Raw genomic sequence first — 17,354 nt, 5'->3', positions numbered from 1 at the left:
ACCAGATGGCAGTTACCTGAATTAAAGCTAACCAAAAGGTAAATGAGTGTATTTAAGAAAAGGTTACTTATCTGATTAACGCCTTTACACAGTTCACTGTATACAAATGTTGGCAATTGCGCAGAGAGGTGAAAGCAGTCAGATGCAGCTAGTTATCTTTAGCATTGGCTTAAATGGCTATTCAAAACTACTTAAAAGGAGTGAACTCGGCTACATGCCCAAGTTAGAATTCTGGCAAAGAATTAACACCAAATAAATTGATGTTATTGAAATTAGTCTAATGAAACATGCTTTGAGACTCTAGTTTGAAGGGGGCTTGACGGCAAGGCTTCCTCCTGTAAAAGACAGCTTTTGTCCTACTCATACTAAACAAAAAAATCTCTCAAGTTTTGAAGCCAGCCAAAAGGAATCGAATGAGCAATTTTCTTTTTGTTTTTCCTTTATGCATTTTCTTGAAAAGACACATACTTTAGCTATTTCATATATTTGGATTATGCTTCCTAAAGCCCAACAAACCTCCACATCAGGATGATTTTCATGCGATTCTAAAGCTACATAAAAGATGTACCTCAGCTGACTTCTTAATGCCACAGCACTATTACACACGAAGCATTTATCATATGTCATCAGCATTTATACATTTCACAGCTGCTACATCTACTTCCTCAAAATACCAGCAGGCCACATGTGGTGAATGAGTCTTTTTCTTCTTCCAACTACCTAGTTCTCTGTTTCCTGTTTCTTTTTTCTAAGTTTTGTTTCATATTTACCTATGACAGACCCGACAAAGCCTTCACGCTAGGTATACTCCCCGTTTGGTTACTTTATTGCTTAAAACACTCGTGGTTTCTCTCATTATTCACCCGGGCTGTGGAGTAATAGCATCTTCCTAAAAAGCAAAACAGAAGAAAACAGACGAGAGAAAAAGATTATCACCTCATTTTGCATCCTAAGTTCATTATTAAGGTAAACATACCCAACGTAGCACATCTGCACACGTTCTCCACCCCGGCGCGACCCAGCAGAAGACAGAGCCCCCCGCGCCGGCACCCGCGCCTCTACGCATGCGCGGTGCCGCTAGCAGCCGCTGCCCATGCGCAGGCGCACCATCAGCCCGCGTGCGCTGGGTGGGATAGGGCAGCGCGCCTCCCCGACGCATGCGCACCTCTCATCCGGGCCCCGCCGGCGCAGCGCGGCGCATGGGCACTCTGCCGCCGGCGGCCGGGCGCGGTGCATTGTGGGAAGGAGGCGGCTCTTGTCCCGGCGGAGGGTGGCGGTGAATCCTCCCGGCCGCTCACAGCAGTGTAGAGCCGCTTCCCCCCCCTACCCCCCTCCTCCCTCCCTCCCCCCCGTCCTCCTCCTCCACCCCACATACACACCCCCCCCTCCTCCCTCCGGCCCGCGGATTTAAAGGGGCAGCGGCGCCAATCCAGGGGACCATGCCGAACTTCTGTGCGGCTCCCAACTGCACCCGCAAGAGCACCCAGTCCGACCTGGCCTTCTTCCGCTTCCCCCGGGACCCGGTCAGGTGAGACCCCAGCCGGGCACTACCGGCGCCGCCTCAGGAAGGCAGCCCGCGCCGCGGAGGGGCGGGCTGGGGTGGGGGGTGGCGGTCGCCTCTCCCCTCAGGCCCCACCGGCCCGCAGCCCTCCGCTCCGCCTGAGGAGACACCGCGGCGGGGAGGCGCCTCCCTCACTCCCTCTTCCCCCGCAACCCCTCTCCGCGCCTCCTCACCTAGCGGGGGGGGCCGTCGCGGTACGGGACAGGGCTGCTCGGGGGCGGGGGGTAGGCTGTGAGGGGCCGGCAGCCGCCCGGAGCTGCCGGCTCTCCCGGCGGAGGCCGTGCGCGCTGTGGCGCTGGGGGGGCGGGGCTCCGCGGGACCCTCCGGCCTGCGGCGGGAGGCGGGCGAGCAGCTGCGCATGCGCCAGCGCGGCCGCCGCTTCTTTTCCTCCCCCCCCGGGGGGCGGGAGGAGGGGGGGGGGGGGGTTGGTGGCGGCGGTGGTGCCGCTCCGGGGGGTGGCGGGTGGGGGGCTGCATGGCCGAGAGGGGAGTGGGGGCTGAGTGAGTGCCTGGCCGTGAGGGGAGTGGGGGGGCTGAGGGTGTGAAGGAGTGCCTGTCTGTGAGGGGAGTGGGGGGGCTGAGGGTGTGAAGGAGTGCCCGTCTGTGAGGGGAGTGGGGGGCTGAGGGTGTGAAGGAGTGCCCGTCTGTGAGGGGAGTGGGGGGCTGAGGGTGTGAAGGAGTGCCCGTCTGTGAGGGGAGTGGGGGGCTGAGGGTGTGAAGGAGTGCCCGTCTGTGAGGGGAGTGGGGGGCTGAGGGTGTGAAGGAGTGCCCGTCTGTGAGGGGAGTGGGGGGCTGAGGGTGTGAAGGAGTGCCCGTCTGTGAGGGGAGTGGGGGGCTGAGGGTGTGAAAGAGTGGTCGTCTGTGAGGGCAGTGGGGGGCTGAGGGTGTGAAGGAGTGCTTGTCTGTGAGGGGAGTGGGGGGCTGAGGGTGTGAAGGAGTGCCTGTCTGTGAGGGCAGTGGGGGGCTGAGGGTGGAAGGAGTGCCCGTCTGTGAGGGGAGTGGGGGGGCTGAGGGTGTGAAGGAGTGGCCGTCTGTGAGGGCAGTGGGGGGCTGAGGGTGTGAAGGAGTGCCTGTCTGTGAGGGCAGTGGGGGGCTGAGGGTGTGAAGGGGTGCCTGTCTGTGAGGGCAGTGGGGCGCTGAGGGTGTGAAGGAGTGCCTGTCTGTGAGGGCAGTGGGGGGCTGAGGGTGTGAAGGAGTGCCTGTCTGTGAGGGGAGTGGGGGGCTGGGGGTGTGAAGGAGTGCCCGTCTGTGAGGGGAGTGGGGGGCTGAGGGTGTGAAGGAGTGCCTGTCTGTGAGGGGAGTGGGGGGCTGGGGGTGTGAAGGAGTGCCCGTCTGTGAGGGGAGTGGGGGGGCTGAGGGTGTGAAGGGGTGCCTGTCTGTGAGGGCAGTGGGGGGCTGAGGGTGTGAAGGGGTGCCTGTCTGTGAGGGCAGTGGGGGGCTGAGGGTGTGAAGGAGTGCCTGTCTGTGAGGGGAGTGGGGGGCTGAGGGTGTGAAGGAGTGCCTGTCTGTGAGGGGAGTGGGGGGCTGAGGGTGTGAAGGAGTGCCTGTCTGTGAGGGGAGTGGGGGGCTGAGGGTGTGAAGGAGTGCCCGTCTGTGAGGGCAGTGGGGGGCTGAGGGTGTGAAGGGGTGCCTGTCTGTGAGGGCAGTGGGGGGCTGAGGGTGTGAAGGAGTGCCTGTCTGTGAGGGCAGTGGGGGGCTGAGGGTGTGAAGGAGTGCCTGTCTGTGAGGGCAGTGGGGGGCTGAGGGGTTGCCTGGTTGTGGGGGGGGGATGCTGAGGGGGCCAGGGGCTGCCTGGCTGCGAGGAGCTGCCTGTTTGTGAGGGGAGTGGGGGGCTGAGGGAGTGCCTGGTTGCAGGGGGGATGCTGAGGGTGTGAGGGAGTGCCTGGCTGTGAGGAGTGTGGGAGGGAGGGAGAGGGTGCCTGGTTGTGAGGGGTGTGCAGGAGTGCCTGGCTATGAGGGGTGTGGGAGGGTGTGCAGGGGTGCGGGAGGGTGTACAGGGGTGCGCATCTGTTGGGGGTGTGGGGCAGCAACGGGATGTATGACTGTTAGAGGTGTGGGGCAGCTGGAGGGGTGCAAGAGCAATGGGATGAGGCAGGGGAGCCCCTGCCTCGAGGGGAGCCCGTGCAGGGCCAGCACTGGTTCAGGTGGTGCAGTACGACTGACAGACTTGCATGTACTGAGGTGATGTGTTGCTGGACGATGAGGTGTGCGCGTGACAAATAGGACACCAGTGTGACAGACAGCTATCACAGGATTGCAGGGATGATGGTTGGTGGCGAAGCAGCATGAGCAACAGCAGAAGTGATGGATGAAAAGCAGGGATGGTGCACTGGTAGAGCAAGAAGTATGTGAGTGTGAGGCTGTGGAAAATACCATGAAAAAGAAATCATGCACTTAGATGTAGAAACCCCCAGGTAGAAGCTCACCTTTAAATCTGGATAACGCTCTTAAAATTATTTGACTTAACTTGCTCCTCACAATTTTGGAAGATGCATAGGCGCTAGAGCAATACGTTACCTCTCTCCTAACAGTAGGTAATTAAGGCTGAAATTTTTGATGATTTATACATGATATTGGCTTGTTTCCTTCCATGAAGCTGCTTGACCTGATTTTTGGAAAATTTCAAAACCCGTGGGAAATGTGGGTACGTCGGGTTTTTTCCCTAAGAAAACAGTCCCCTGTAAGAGATTTCAAAAGAAGATACAAAAAGCTCATATAGGTAGTAGCTGCTGCTTAAAGTTGTGTTTTCAGATATGTCGTCAAGCTCTGCTGGGTGAATGCAACGCCTTGTGTTAAAGCTAGGATCACCAGACCTCTTTCTCGTGCCCATACACTGCAAGGTTTTGTAGCACAATTCGTATTAAATATGTTTATGCTTTTAATGAAAACTGAAATAAAAATAGTTGATTGCCTACTCTTAACATCTCATTTGTGTGATTCGCTCCTAGCATTGCCTCTTTCCACCCTCCATCCTGTGAGAGCCGCAGGTTCTTACACAGTCAAAGGAATGACCGCAGTTTGTGCGGAGTTGAAGAGGTTTGGTGCTGTCTGAACTTCAGTCTTCATTTGTAAGGAGTCCGTGCTGTAAAATCTGAGTCATGTCAAGTTGTGCAAAATTGGTCAATACGTGACAGTTTATTGTATGAAGAAAATACCCCCTTCAGTTTATATATTTTCTATTTAAAGACACTTTGAATGAAAGTTTTCCATGGTAGCAATACAGAGATAGATTAAAAAGTGTGCAGTCAATTAAATGATGCACTAATTTTAAAGATTGATCTTTCTTTTTTTAAAAAAAAAGTATTTCAGAATTAGACTACTGCTACTTTTAACCACCATTTGTGTAAGTTTAGAAATGAAAACCTTTTGAAAAAAACAGCGTGTGTCAGCTACAGTGAGTTGAACAATACCGTTTTATGGAGATTTTTTTTGCAGACATTAAAGTGGATTGCAAGCATGGTTTTAGGAAGCGTGTACTGGCTTACATTTCTACAGTGTGTGAGTAAGCATGCTTTCTGAGTGCATGACTACTTCATAATCCCCTTGAAGTAGTTCAGGCTAATACGATTAATGTTCCGGTAACAGAATAATAGAAAGTAGAGTTAAAATTGACCCGGAAGGATCACCTAGACCTTTCCACTGTCCAAAGGAAGGATAAACTACACCTAAACTGTTTCTAGCGTCTTTGTTGTGCTCTTAAAAACATGCAGTGACAAAGATGACACTCTCTTTAAGTTCTCTGCAAGTTTTTTTTTCCCCCTAAAATCTTACACCTTTCTCATTTAAACCTATGTTAAAATGTCCGAAGTTGATCATACATTCTATTCTAACAACAGCATTTAAAGATTGATAAATCCATGCAACCTTCTGGCGTTGTAGACTGGAGAGTGTTAATGGTTTGTTCTCCGGTTTGAACTACAGCAGTCGTCTGCAGTTGTACATGACAACATGTTGCTTGTACTGCTTGCTGTCATAGAAACCTCTTACCGTTATAGGTCAAACTGCTCTGACGAACAAAGTGCTTTATGCCAAAAATGTGTTGTTCGCACTTGGCAGCTTACAGTGGGAAAGTTGAGTATAACGGCATTAGAATGTATCTTTAAAAATAAATCTTAATTTTAAAAAAAATCATTGATAAGTTATATACCCTCAGGTAAATTGTCTCTACTACCTTACTGCTTTCAGTTTTTCCACAATAACTGAATAATTGCCTTTACATTTTCCCAGTTCAGTGCTAAGCAGTTCCAGTTAGACATTCCAAGTCTCATCTTCCAAGTGTTAGCAAGTCTGTGCGAGCTACCCAGTTAGTTAAGACTAGCTTCATTTATTGTCGCTACCTGAGAAGATGAGAAGGGGTGCACAGATTAGGCTTTGAAAAAGAACCAGCTGCATTTAATGGATGGTATGTAGTCTTTTCATATCAAACATCAATGTAAATAGCCTCTGTTACCCCAATAGGGATGCATATTTTACAGTTTTATGCAGTCTAGGCAGTGATCCCCACAGTAAGATCTGTCTGTTTAACTCTCATCTGTGTTTCTGACTGTTCGTCATAGTGGTTTGAGTTAAGGTGAGGTGTGAGTATTTAGAACAAAATACTTCATAAGCAAAGAGATGCTATTCTACTGCAGTTGACCAATGCTGAGGTAACATAAATGGGTTACGCTCTATCTGCACCTCAGTAAAGTGCCATTTGGGCTTCCATGAGATGTCAGCAGATCTCTGAAAATGTAAAGTTTGTGACTGAAGAAAACCACCTTAAAAGCTAATGGGCGATACCTAAGCAGTGGTGTAATATATTGCATTGAAATGGCTTTTAATTTGTGCCAAATATTTTGTAGCTGAAGCACTTGTGCAACAGTATACAGTGAGCGGTAGTTGAATACTAAAAAACTGGAGAAAACTTTAGACGTAATTTTATTCTAAAATCTTTTTAATTGCTGCTTGGATAATACCATGCAGAGCTATGTTGGGTGATTTCAGGGGTCTGACCTTCTTTTTCTTTGTTCTTCCATTCCTCGTTCCTCAGAGAGCATTCCTTTTGGAGCCAAACTCGTAGCAAGACTGAAGGGCCGAATTCAGACTCGGATGAAATTTGCATGTTTAAGCCCAGTCACATAACCTCCACCATCTCCCTGTAGTCCTGTAGCTACCTGAGAGAACATCAATGCTCCAGCCGTTGCCAGTAGAGTTTCCTAGATGTCTAGAGCTCCAGTTACCCATCCGCTGCTCTGGTGGAGTGAGGAGCTTGGGGCCCGTGTCTGATCAGGATCCGCAAACCAGGGCTCTGTGTGCCAAGGGCTTCTTTCGGATCGTGTGCTCAGGCAGTGTTGACTTCAGCGCAAAAGGCAGCGGCCACAGCCGCTTTTGTGTGTATGTAGAAGAAGTTGGGAAGGAAGAGGAATATTTGGTTTGTGACAGCCTGATGCGATCGCGTTTAATGAGTTATGTAGTAATCAGCACCCGCACAGAAAGTATGAGACCCAGATTTTATATAATCTGCACGCTACAGGTCTCCCATGTAACAAGACTGTGTTTATACCGTTCGGTTAAATGAAGAACGCCGTCCTGTTATCTTGTTGGGGTGATTGCCCTGTCTAGGCAAGAGTGCAAGATCTGTGGTGCCAGAAACTGGATTTTTTTTAAAACATTTTTTTTCTTATTTTAAGTCATTATTAAGGATACTATGTGTGGATCTCCAAGAGCAATAGTAGAAATGATTCCTGTTTTATGGCACTTGCTGCCACTGTTATTTTGATATTTTGCGTGAACGAAAAATTAAGATGCACAAAGGGTTCAACCAGCAGAGATCAGAATCCAAGATTCGCCCCTTTCATCTTCACAGTTGCCCTTTATTGCACTCGGTTAAAGTAGAGGTGATGGTGAATCCACTCAGAGCTGTGGATTTCCTCATTTGAGCTGCCCACCAAAACATCTGGCGAGACAGCCTTCGTTCCCAAATTGTTCAATAATCACTAATTATTTCTCTCCCTCCTTGCTCCTGTGAGCAATATGTCTGTGTTTGCAGTCAAAGATAATAATAAAATTGCTTTCTCGTAACTTTAGCTGGTTCTTGGGTCGGGACCCATCTTCCTTTTAATTAAGGAATAAAGAAGACGGTTTAAAGCCTTATGTTTTTTACTGGCCCAAGTAATTCTTTCACTTTTATGAATTTCAGCAATGTTGGGTTGTGGGGAGAACTCCCCCACTTTGCCTTACTGAAATAGTAGACTCTTCATGTAATTTCTCTGTGTAGGTTCTTGGAACTTTGCGGACATTGCCAACATGTACCAATTAAAAAAGAAAAAAACCCAACACAAAACTTTAAAATATGACTCCATGTTGAAAAGTATGTAGCAAAGTGATGGATTGTGAAGTAAAATAAGTCACTGAGACTGTAGCGGAAGTTCCTTTTCCTTTTTGCTGTAGAATTATTGGGATATTACTGTAATTCTTTATAACGTAGTTGTCCCTGGCGTTCTTGAGTTTGTCTGGGGAAGGATTTACCCTAGGAGGAATGGGAGCTTGTGAGCTTGTGTAACCACTCTGTACAGTTTAGAATAATGAACAAATCATCAGTCCTGTTCACGTGAAAGTTTTTAGTCGTCCGTATTGTATGTTTTCAACTCTGTGTTTACTTATGTGCCATGGTAAATTGGTGGCTCAGTGATGCCATAAGGTGTAAGCAAGTGCATTAAAATAATGCTGCTTCAGAGGATTACTTTTGCAGGAAGGAAATTACTTTTTTGTTTTGTTTTGGAAACTTTTAAATACAGAGATATCAGTAGCTGCGGGAGTCTTGTTAATTTATACAGATATTTATATTTACTGCACAAATAAACCAGCAGATGAGTTTTACTGGAGTAGCAGTGCAGAATCAGTCTATGCATGTTGTTGCTCAAAAATCCGTAGTAAGAAAGTGATTGCATAGACCCCGTTGGGAGAAATATAATCTGACTAATGCATTTGCATTAATTACTGCAAGTGGTTTACTCACCAGAGGAAACAGTATCTTGCATATTTAAAAGGAGCCCTATTAGTAGGGGAGATGTTTCTTTAGCTTTGTGCTATGTTTCAGAGAACTGATCCAAAGCAGAAGTAAATGTTGTAAAAATATTCATGTAATGAAAACTTACTTCAGGCGTGTGAGCACTGTCTCTAGAATGAGTGCTTTTTTATTTTTATTTCCCTTTTCAAAACTCTACTCTAACCCCCCCCCAATGACCACAATAAATAAGAAAAATGCTGTATTTTGGAGGGAGGCAGAGAAGGCAACTATTTTAATAGCTGCCTTCAAAAATTTATGGCTTTAGTCTACAAGCACATCTCTTTTGTTTTTTAACTTTTCTTTGTAAGATTAAATTCTTAAGAATTAAATGGTCAGGTTTCATAAGCCACTGTATTACAATCTGTTGTGTGTGTGAGACAAAGGCAAGAATGTATAAATTAAGGGAAAAGATTCCTGAATTTGCTGGGGTGGTGTTAAGTGGTGAGCAAAAGAAGAAAAACTAATTCTTAAAAAGATTTGATGGTACATTACAACGGAAGATGTACAGAACTTGCCTTAGACTTGTGTAAAGGGCAGGGCTCCCTGCACTCCAATTTTGAGTACAGTTTGAAATTGTAGGAGATTTCTTTTTACCGTAAAACTAGCTAATTCTTTTGCTTACATGCAGATGTCAAAGATGGGTAGAGAACTGTCGAAGGGCAGATTTAGAAGATAAAACTCCAGATCAACTCAACAAGCATTACAGATTGTGCGCTAAACATTTTGAGACTTCTATGATATGTAGAAGTGTAAGTAAAACCAAGCATTTGTTTATTGCCTCTTGAAAATGTGATTAACGTTTTTTCATCAGAATGCTGCATTTTAATCTTTGATCCCCTGAGTAACTGGTCCCTGGAAAAATTAACCTCTTAGTCTTAATTGAGATCGTTGTCATGGGCCACGGCACCACACGGACTCACAGTTGTTGGCACAAAGGATGAGGTAGAAATGAGCAGTTGGGAAAGAGAAAAGCAGAGCTGCTGCTGCGGGTTTAACATGTTTGTGGAGCCCTGGTCTCCGCTGCAGTTCTTTCCTCATGCAAAGCAACGCTCACTTTGTTTATTGTCACTAGATGTTACAACATTATATAAATTTATTGGGTGTAAGTATGTAAGTTTGCATACCTCTAATAATTTAAAATCATTAATGTGCTGTTACTGAAGTGTGTACAGGGTGTGGTTCAGTTAAATTACACTCTGTTGTGGCCAAGACATTTAAACATTCTTTGCATCTGTCAAGCTTTTGGTTCCTGTTGCATTTTATCCAGCTAAAATCATGGCATTGTTTGCTGTTAATGAAATAATAGCTTTTAATTCTTCTTGTTAACACAATAACACTGATTTTAACAGCTTACGTAACAGTAGAAAATGGTGGATTTGGGGCTTTGTATCAAGTTTTAATTTCCAGGCTGAATTTTACATTGATACGTAGGCAAAATCAGTCCTTTAGTTATGAAGGATAACTAAAATACGCAGGTCAGTCTCTGAGCTCCTGGTGGTCTTACATGTGACAGGATCCCTGATTAGCCAGCATCCCAGAAACGAATGAACAAATGAATGTTGGAAGTAATTCTGAATCTGAAATGAAGCTTCATGAAACTCAGTTTGTTTAAAATGCATTTCAGTCTAATGACAGGTATAAACATAATCAGTTAAAATTCTGTACTTACTGGAAATTAGCCAATTTAGATGATGTAAGTTTACAATATATCCAAATATAAAATTTTACTTAAAATATTTTTTTTTAACTGCTAGAAACATTTACATGACCATCTAATAGTCTTTTATTCCTCCTGCTCATTTGACAGATACATTTTCCTTCAATATGATCTTTCATGGTAGTGTTTTGTGGAATTCATAAGTCTACATAAAGAAGCAGTTGAACATTTTCATTGCGAAAATGGTTGTGCGATTGTTTCTAGAATTGTGAAATAAGTGATCAAACCCAAAGCTCAACAGTAACAAAAGTTTTCCTTTCTGATGCATAGGTGTCTTTTTATCCAGAAAAAAATATTATAATATTACAGTATTAATTATTGCATTTGGGGTCTTTGATGTGAAGATAATGGGGAAGAAGAAGTGTTTGTGATTGGGATTGGGTGGTGGGGTTTTTTTTAATATCTGTCGTCTTATTTTCAGTGTTCTCTTGATACCCCAAAATGTGAATTGCATAGCTTTCTCTTTGTTTTGAAACATCAGAAAGTGAAAATACTTTTTAAAAAAAGGAAGAAAAAAGAAAAGGAGGGAGGGCAAGGCATCTGAAATTCTGGGGGCTTTTTGTGCACACACAGTGAGAACTTCCCAAAGATATCCCTAATCTAGATGTCGTTTTTACAGAGCCCTTACAGGACAGTTTTACGTGATAATGCTGTGCCAACTATATTTGATCTTACAAGTCACCTGAACAATCCCCACAGCAGACATAGGAAAAGGATAAAAGAGCTGGTAAGTTTTGCATGTAGGATATTTTTTGTTTTGTTTTTCAATATTAAAACAATAAAGGCAAGTAAGTTCATGTGAAGCTTTTGCATAAAAGTGTCAAATAAGAATATTTAGTGCTTGAGCGTTTGCATTTTCTGTACTGCCTGTTCTAGTATCTTTTTGTTGATTGTAAGTTAAATGCCCAAATATTAAGCTGATACACATTTTATCTACTAAGGAAGATTTAATTAAATAATCTGGAAAATGAAATATGTTGATCCAGAGCTGATTCTGTCTTCCAAAGAAAGTGCATAGCTTCCTTTTGCTTGTTATTGCAGCGCTAACTGAATACAACTTACGCAAGGTACCCTGAAATTCTCGCTACATATTGATTGTGATCTTCAGTTCACCCGTTTAACTTTTGAAGTCTGCATCAATTCAGACATGCTTGTTTTAGCTTATTGTTCTGAAAAGATGATCCGAAAGATGATTCTGAAAGATGAAACCAAGATCAAAAAGGTTTTTTGTGGAATTGTGTCTTGTCAATACCTCTTCTGTGTCATTTATAGAAAAAGTGTCTCTAGGTCTCTGTGGTGATAAGTATACTGACATTTAAGAGGAATTCAACTCCTAAACTCTGCTTATATGTTGGAAAATTACAGACAATTTCTAACTATTTCTTCATGAGTTTGATTGAGTCTGTTTATTGACTGAAAATAGAGTTAAAGATGGTTCTGTCTACTGACAGTGCATGTTCATATTGGAACAGAATTCTTTAATGGAATCTATTTATTAATAATTATACATATTGAACAAACTCCCAATGTAAGTATGGGAACCTTAGCAGTAGTAGCTATTCTCACGTATTTAGTAGATATGTCTCGTGGCAGCAATAAACTACCTGAAGAAACTTTCTTCTCTTGGACCTTCTAGCTTATTAATAATATTTGGTAAATATTAGCACTCTTAAAAATACTGTAGATGAGACCATTTTATCTGATCTTCATGTGTTTTAATATTTTAAGGTCATGTGCTAGACGTTATCATCAATATAAGTTGTTTTTTCTTTTTTTAAAGAGTGAAGATGAAATAAGAACACTGAAGCAACAAAAGAGTAAGTGGGCAAAATGATTGAATTCATAAAAACTTTGTTTACGAAGGCTGACAAGGTAATGCAGGACACATAACTGTAAGTTTATGTATATCAGGAGGATCATTGAGTTCCTGCTTGATTCAAACAGCCAGCCTAAACTTTTTCTGAAATACTCATTCACTTTTAAACTGGAAACATTCTTCTCTGGACTCCAGTTACTTAAATGTAATGGGGATAGTAAGGGAAAGCAAATGTTATGTTTTAATCACGTTATCTTGACACTTACAGTATTTTACATTTTGTAGTTGATGAAGCTTTTGAACGGGAACAGGCAACTCAAGAATTGAACGAAAGCAATGAACAAAATACTGTCTCCGAGGAAGGAGGGGAAGAACAAGAGGAAGAAGCTGTCCCCTTAACACTGGAAGAAAGAGAAAACAAAGATTACCTTAAATCTTTGTTTGAAATTTTGATCCTAATGGGGAAACAAAATATTCCTTTGGATGGCCATAATGTTGATGAGCTTCCAGAAGGTATTTTTACTTCAGATAACTTTCAGGCTCTACTGGAATACAGAATAAATGCTGGAGATGAAGTTCTGAGGAAACGATTTGAGATGACTGCAGTCAATCTTGAGTATTGTTCGAAAACTCAGCAGAAACAAATGCTTGAGATCTGTGAAAGCTGTGTTAGAGAAGAGACACTGAGGGAAGTAAGAGACTCGCACTTCTTTTCTATTGTCACCGATGAAGTAGTAGACATAGCAGGAGAGGAACATTTGCCGGTGTTGGTGAGATTTGTTGATGATTCTCATAATCTAAGAGAAGAATTCATAGGGTTTTTACCATATGAGGCTGATGCTGAAATGTTAGCTGTTAAGTTCCACACGACTATTACTGAAAAGTGGGGTCTAAACATGGAGTACTGTCGAGGTCAAGCCTACATCGTCTCCAGTGGGTTCGCTTCCAAAATGAAAGTTGTGGCTACAAGACTCTTGGAAAAGTATCCACAAGCTGTGTATACGCTGTGTTCCTCGTGTGCCTTAAACGTTTGGCTGGCGAAATCCGTTCCTGTCGTTGGTGTTTCCATTGCATTAGGAACGATCGAAGAAGTTTGCTGTCTTTTTAATCAGTCTCCACAGTTACTAGTAGAACTGGACAACACAATTTCTGTTCTTTTTCAGAACAATGAGGAGAAGGGTAACGAGCTGAAGGAGATCTGCCGTTCTCAGTGGACAGGCAGGCATGATACTTTCGAGGTTTTAGTGGACCTCATGCAAGCATTGGTGCTGTGCTTGGACGCGGTAAGCAGTGACTCATCCGTCAGGTGGAACAACTTTATTGCTGGTCGAGCATTTGTACTTTCAAGTGCATTAACAGATTTTGACTTCATTGTCACTATTGTAATTCTGAAAAATGTTCTGTCTTTTACAAGAGCATTCGGAAAAAATCTCCAAGGACAAACATCAGATGTGTTCTTTGCAGCTAGCAGCTTAACCGCAGTGTTGCATTCTCTGAATGAAGTGATGGAGAATATTGAGGTTTACCATGAATTTTGGTTTGAGGAAGCAACAAATTTGGCTATGAAACTGGATGTACAAATTAAACTCCCAGGAAAATTTCGCCGGGCACAACAGGGGAACTTGGACTCCGAGGTTACGTCAGAAAATTACTACAAAGAAATCCTTAGTGTCCCCACAGTGGAGCATATTATTCAAGAATTAAAAGATATTTTCTCAGAACAACATTTAAAAGCTCTTAAGTGTTTATCGTTGGTGCCCTCAGTCATGGGGCAGCTCAAATTCAATACATCCGAGGAGCATCACGCTGACATGTACAAAAATGACTTGCCTAATCCAGACACTCTTTCTGCTGAGCTTCATTGTTGGAGAATCAAGTGGAAGCACAGAGGAAAAGATATTGAACTTCCGGCTACTATTTATGAAGCACTTCACTTGCCTGACATTAAGTTTTTCCCCAACGTTTACGCGTTGCTTAAAGTCTTGTGCATACTTCCGGTGATGAAGGTGGAGAATGAAAAATATGAAATAGGACGAAAGCGCTTGAAGGCCTACCTGAAAAACACAATGACAGAGCAAAGGTCAAGCAACCTAGCTTTGCTGAACATAAACTTTGATATCAAACATGACTTAGATTTAATGGTGGACACCTACATTAAACTCTATCCAGATAAAGTGGAATTTCAAGAAGACTTTATTCCCTCAAACAACTCTGAAGTAACAGAAGATGCTTAATTTTTTAAGCTCTAACCAATCTGTTGAAACACCTTTTTCTTAATTAATTTTCAACGCTGAGAAAAAAACCTGTGAAATCTTAAAAATCACTGCAATTGTATTTCCATTTTAGGTCTTGGACTGAAGAAGCTGTGGTCAGTGACCCACGTTACATTTTGTTAGTCAGCATTAAATGCGTGATGCGAACAAAACCAAGCCTGAACGTAAGCCCATGCTCTTGGCAGAGGTTCTTTCTACATCTGATTGACTTAACTAGGTGCTCGTTTATTTTATTGCATCTTGGGAAAAGTACGTTGTGATTGTAGATCTGATGGGGCTGTTACATATTTGCTCATGAATTAGGGTAAGAAAAAAATCTGAGAATGTTAAAAAGAGTGTAATCCATTTCATTTCTGTTACTTAGGATTTTTTTCTTTTTGAAAACAAAGTCTTTGATGTATATTTAATTGGCGTTTTGGAGAGTGGATTCAGCTATTGCACGATTCCCGTGCTGTGGACTGTTTTCGGTGTAAAGTGAATGTTAGTGGTATAGAGGTACGTTTACGGTTTCATTGGAAGAGTCAACCTCTTTAATCTCTCGATGACTGTTTACATTCCTTTGTGTGAGACACAAGTTTTTTTCTTTAGGCTTTTAACAGGCGTGGCAGGAATACTGAAATTCCTAGAAGACACTAAAAACTTAAAATTTATTCCACAAACGTTTAAATCTGTTCGTTCTATCCTGACTCTGACACAAAATCGTTCATCTTATTGTCTGTTTATTTCTAAACTCACCTAGGAAAGATTAAAACAAGAGTTTGTTGTTTGTCTAAAAGTAAGATTGAAAATATTGCTGTTATTTTTGGCAAGAATAAAACATTTTTGTACAGTTTATTGCAATTTAAAATAAAATGTGAATTGCTTTTTACATAGTATTGAATTTCTTAGTAAAGCTGTGCCTCTTTGAGAACCTGTATTCTTCTGTAAGGTACCTTTTAGTTTTGGCAATTTTTTCTCCATTGTTTTTGCAATTATAGTGAGTGGCGTTGTCTTAAGACATGGGAGACTTTGTGTAATAGCACTTCTGATATGTATGTTCTGCTGAAGGTTTTTTAAAGTATTTTGATATAGCACTAAATACAGTGCTATTGATTGTCAAGTTCTGTCTGACTGAAACAGGTAGAAATAGATTAAATTTGAAATGGTTGAAAAGTTAAGTTTTGCAGCTACCCTGATGCTTGCCAATTTTATAACTTATTTGCAGTTGTCCTTTTATCTGCTTTCCAGTTGCAGTGGGAAGGACCCCCAGCAACAGAAAATTGAATGTTTGTACAGACTATGACAAATACAGTTCTTAATGTTTGACTGCATTAAAACATTAAGAATAAATTTGGAAAAAAAACCCCACTTCACTACGTAAGCTTAGATATTAAAGTGGCTATGTACATCTTCAGAAATGCTTTTGGGAGCTTTTGTTTACATTGGAGTAGTGAAAGTTACTCTTAAAAAGTATTATCTTTTCTTTCCACTGCTATTTGTATATGCTTTCTGGCATGCCGTCATGTTAATGCAATTGTTGCCTCGATCAGTAAAAAGTGTTTTACCTAATAGCTTGCTCTGTTCCTCTGAATATATGAAAATAGCCCAAATCTATGTTAATGCTATTTAAAAAAAAAAAGGTATTTGTAAATTAGAAGTCATATGGAAAATTGTCTTTTTTAATGAAGATTTCAATGACAATTTTAATAAAATAAATTTTAAAAAATCTTTCCCATCCTGGGAATGTCTGTGAGTTCCCCCACTAAAGACAGCAATGTGAGGTGGTCGTGACCTCTGGGATCGTGAGCCCTGTATCAGTGAAGTCAGGTCGGATAAGCCCAGGCTTACTGGCTTAACCAGAGAAGGAAAATGGATACCCAGTGCCATGTACTTGGCCAAAAGAGCTGAAGACTACTTTCTGATGGTGTAAATGAGATCTTTTTGACCGATGTACTGAGACCAATTGAAGGGAAATGCAGTAAAACACTCCTTTAGCTACTGAAGTGTCTTCTGGAGCGCAGCCGAGACACAGAGTTGTGACTAGCGTTGCTAATTAGCTGGCTCCAAGAGCCTCGATGGCTTGGTGTGCTTGATGATTGCACTGCCTGTCACAGAGATGCTTAGATTGTCTGTAATCAATCAAAAGCTCCTTATTTAGCCTATTTGAATTGTCCTGTTGGTGCAGAATGCCTCATTTTTATCTTTTTTTAGGCACATCAGTGCATTGCTTAGGAACCTGTAACAGGTAGTCGGAATAGCGATGTCTTGGCAGGATGCGGAGGAGCAGAGGCATAGCAGGTTGCAATGGTAGGTACCCCTTTAACTTGGGGGTTTGTGGAGGAAAACCATTTACTGAAACTATAGTGGCACCCATCTTATTGCTTGGGGGTACAGAGAAAGGACGCAACTGAAGTGGAATTTAGTAATATTTTAGAGAACACTATTGCTAGAGCAGGTCAGAGACTGACAGAGAAATGTCTGAAAATAGGACAAATAATCACTGAAGATAATGTTTCATTCCATTTTTTTTTTAATGGATTCTTGAGACAGAGGGAATTTTCATCTTAAATACCCTGCCAGTTCAGGGCAGTATGTATTTCCAAAGTGTATCCGAGGTATTTACCTTGCTTTGACCTGGCTTTTTGGCACATTCTATGTGCTGAAGCAATATGTTTAAATAATTTTAAGTATCACTGCCGAGAAATTAATGTATTTTAGTGGAAGTGGATTTTCCTTAGCTGCTCAGCTGATTGTCTTTTGTGAAAGCAGTGCTTGTCTTAAGAACATACAAACTCTATTTCCTTTTCCCATGCACAGAGTTCCTGTTGGAATGCTACATGCTACTTTTCAAAGAAGTAACAGCGATTTCTATCTCCTGCAGTGTTATTTCTGTCACTGGCTGCAGAAATCCTGTAACTGCTTGTTCGTCTGCCAAGGTTCTGCTGTAAAGAAGCAGAGGAC

General features: G+C 42.8%; 1 protein-coding gene across 1 annotated transcript; it reads left to right on the top strand.

Moving 5' to 3' along the window:
- The first annotated feature begins 1,439 nt into the window (after positions 1-1,439).
- On the top strand, positions 1,440-14,699 carry THAP12 (THAP domain containing 12). Its single transcript, XM_059817879.1, has 5 exons — positions 1,440-1,528; positions 9,237-9,357; positions 10,945-11,052; positions 12,106-12,142; positions 12,427-14,699. Exons 1-5 carry the CDS (start codon positions 1,440-1,442, stop codon positions 14,373-14,375), a joined length of 2,304 nt encoding a protein of 767 aa, XP_059673862.1. The 3' UTR covers positions 14,376-14,699.
- The last annotated feature ends 2,655 nt before the right edge of the window (positions 14,700-17,354 follow it).

The sequence above is a fragment of the Gavia stellata genome, chromosome 1 (assembly GCF_030936135.1).
Source record: "Gavia stellata isolate bGavSte3 chromosome 1, bGavSte3.hap2, whole genome shotgun sequence".
Lineage (NCBI taxonomy): Eukaryota > Metazoa > Chordata > Aves > Gaviiformes > Gaviidae > Gavia > Gavia stellata.
The sequence above is the reverse complement of the archived record's forward strand: the minus strand, read 5'-3'. Positions and strand labels throughout refer to the sequence as shown.

Excerpts from the sequence above, each read along its gene's own strand:
- THAP12 (XM_059817879.1), top strand. The coding sequence starts at position 1,440 with ATGCCGAACTTCTGTGCGGCTCCCAACTGCACCCGCAAGAGCACCCAG. Across the intron at positions 1,529-9,236 it reads TTCCCCCGGGACCCGGTCAG|ATGTCAAAGATGGGTAGAGA; the intron begins GTGAGACCCCAG and ends GCTTACATGCAG. Across the intron at positions 11,053-12,105 it reads GGAAAAGGATAAAAGAGCTG|AGTGAAGATGAAATAAGAAC; the intron begins GTAAGTTTTGCA and ends CTTTTTTTAAAG.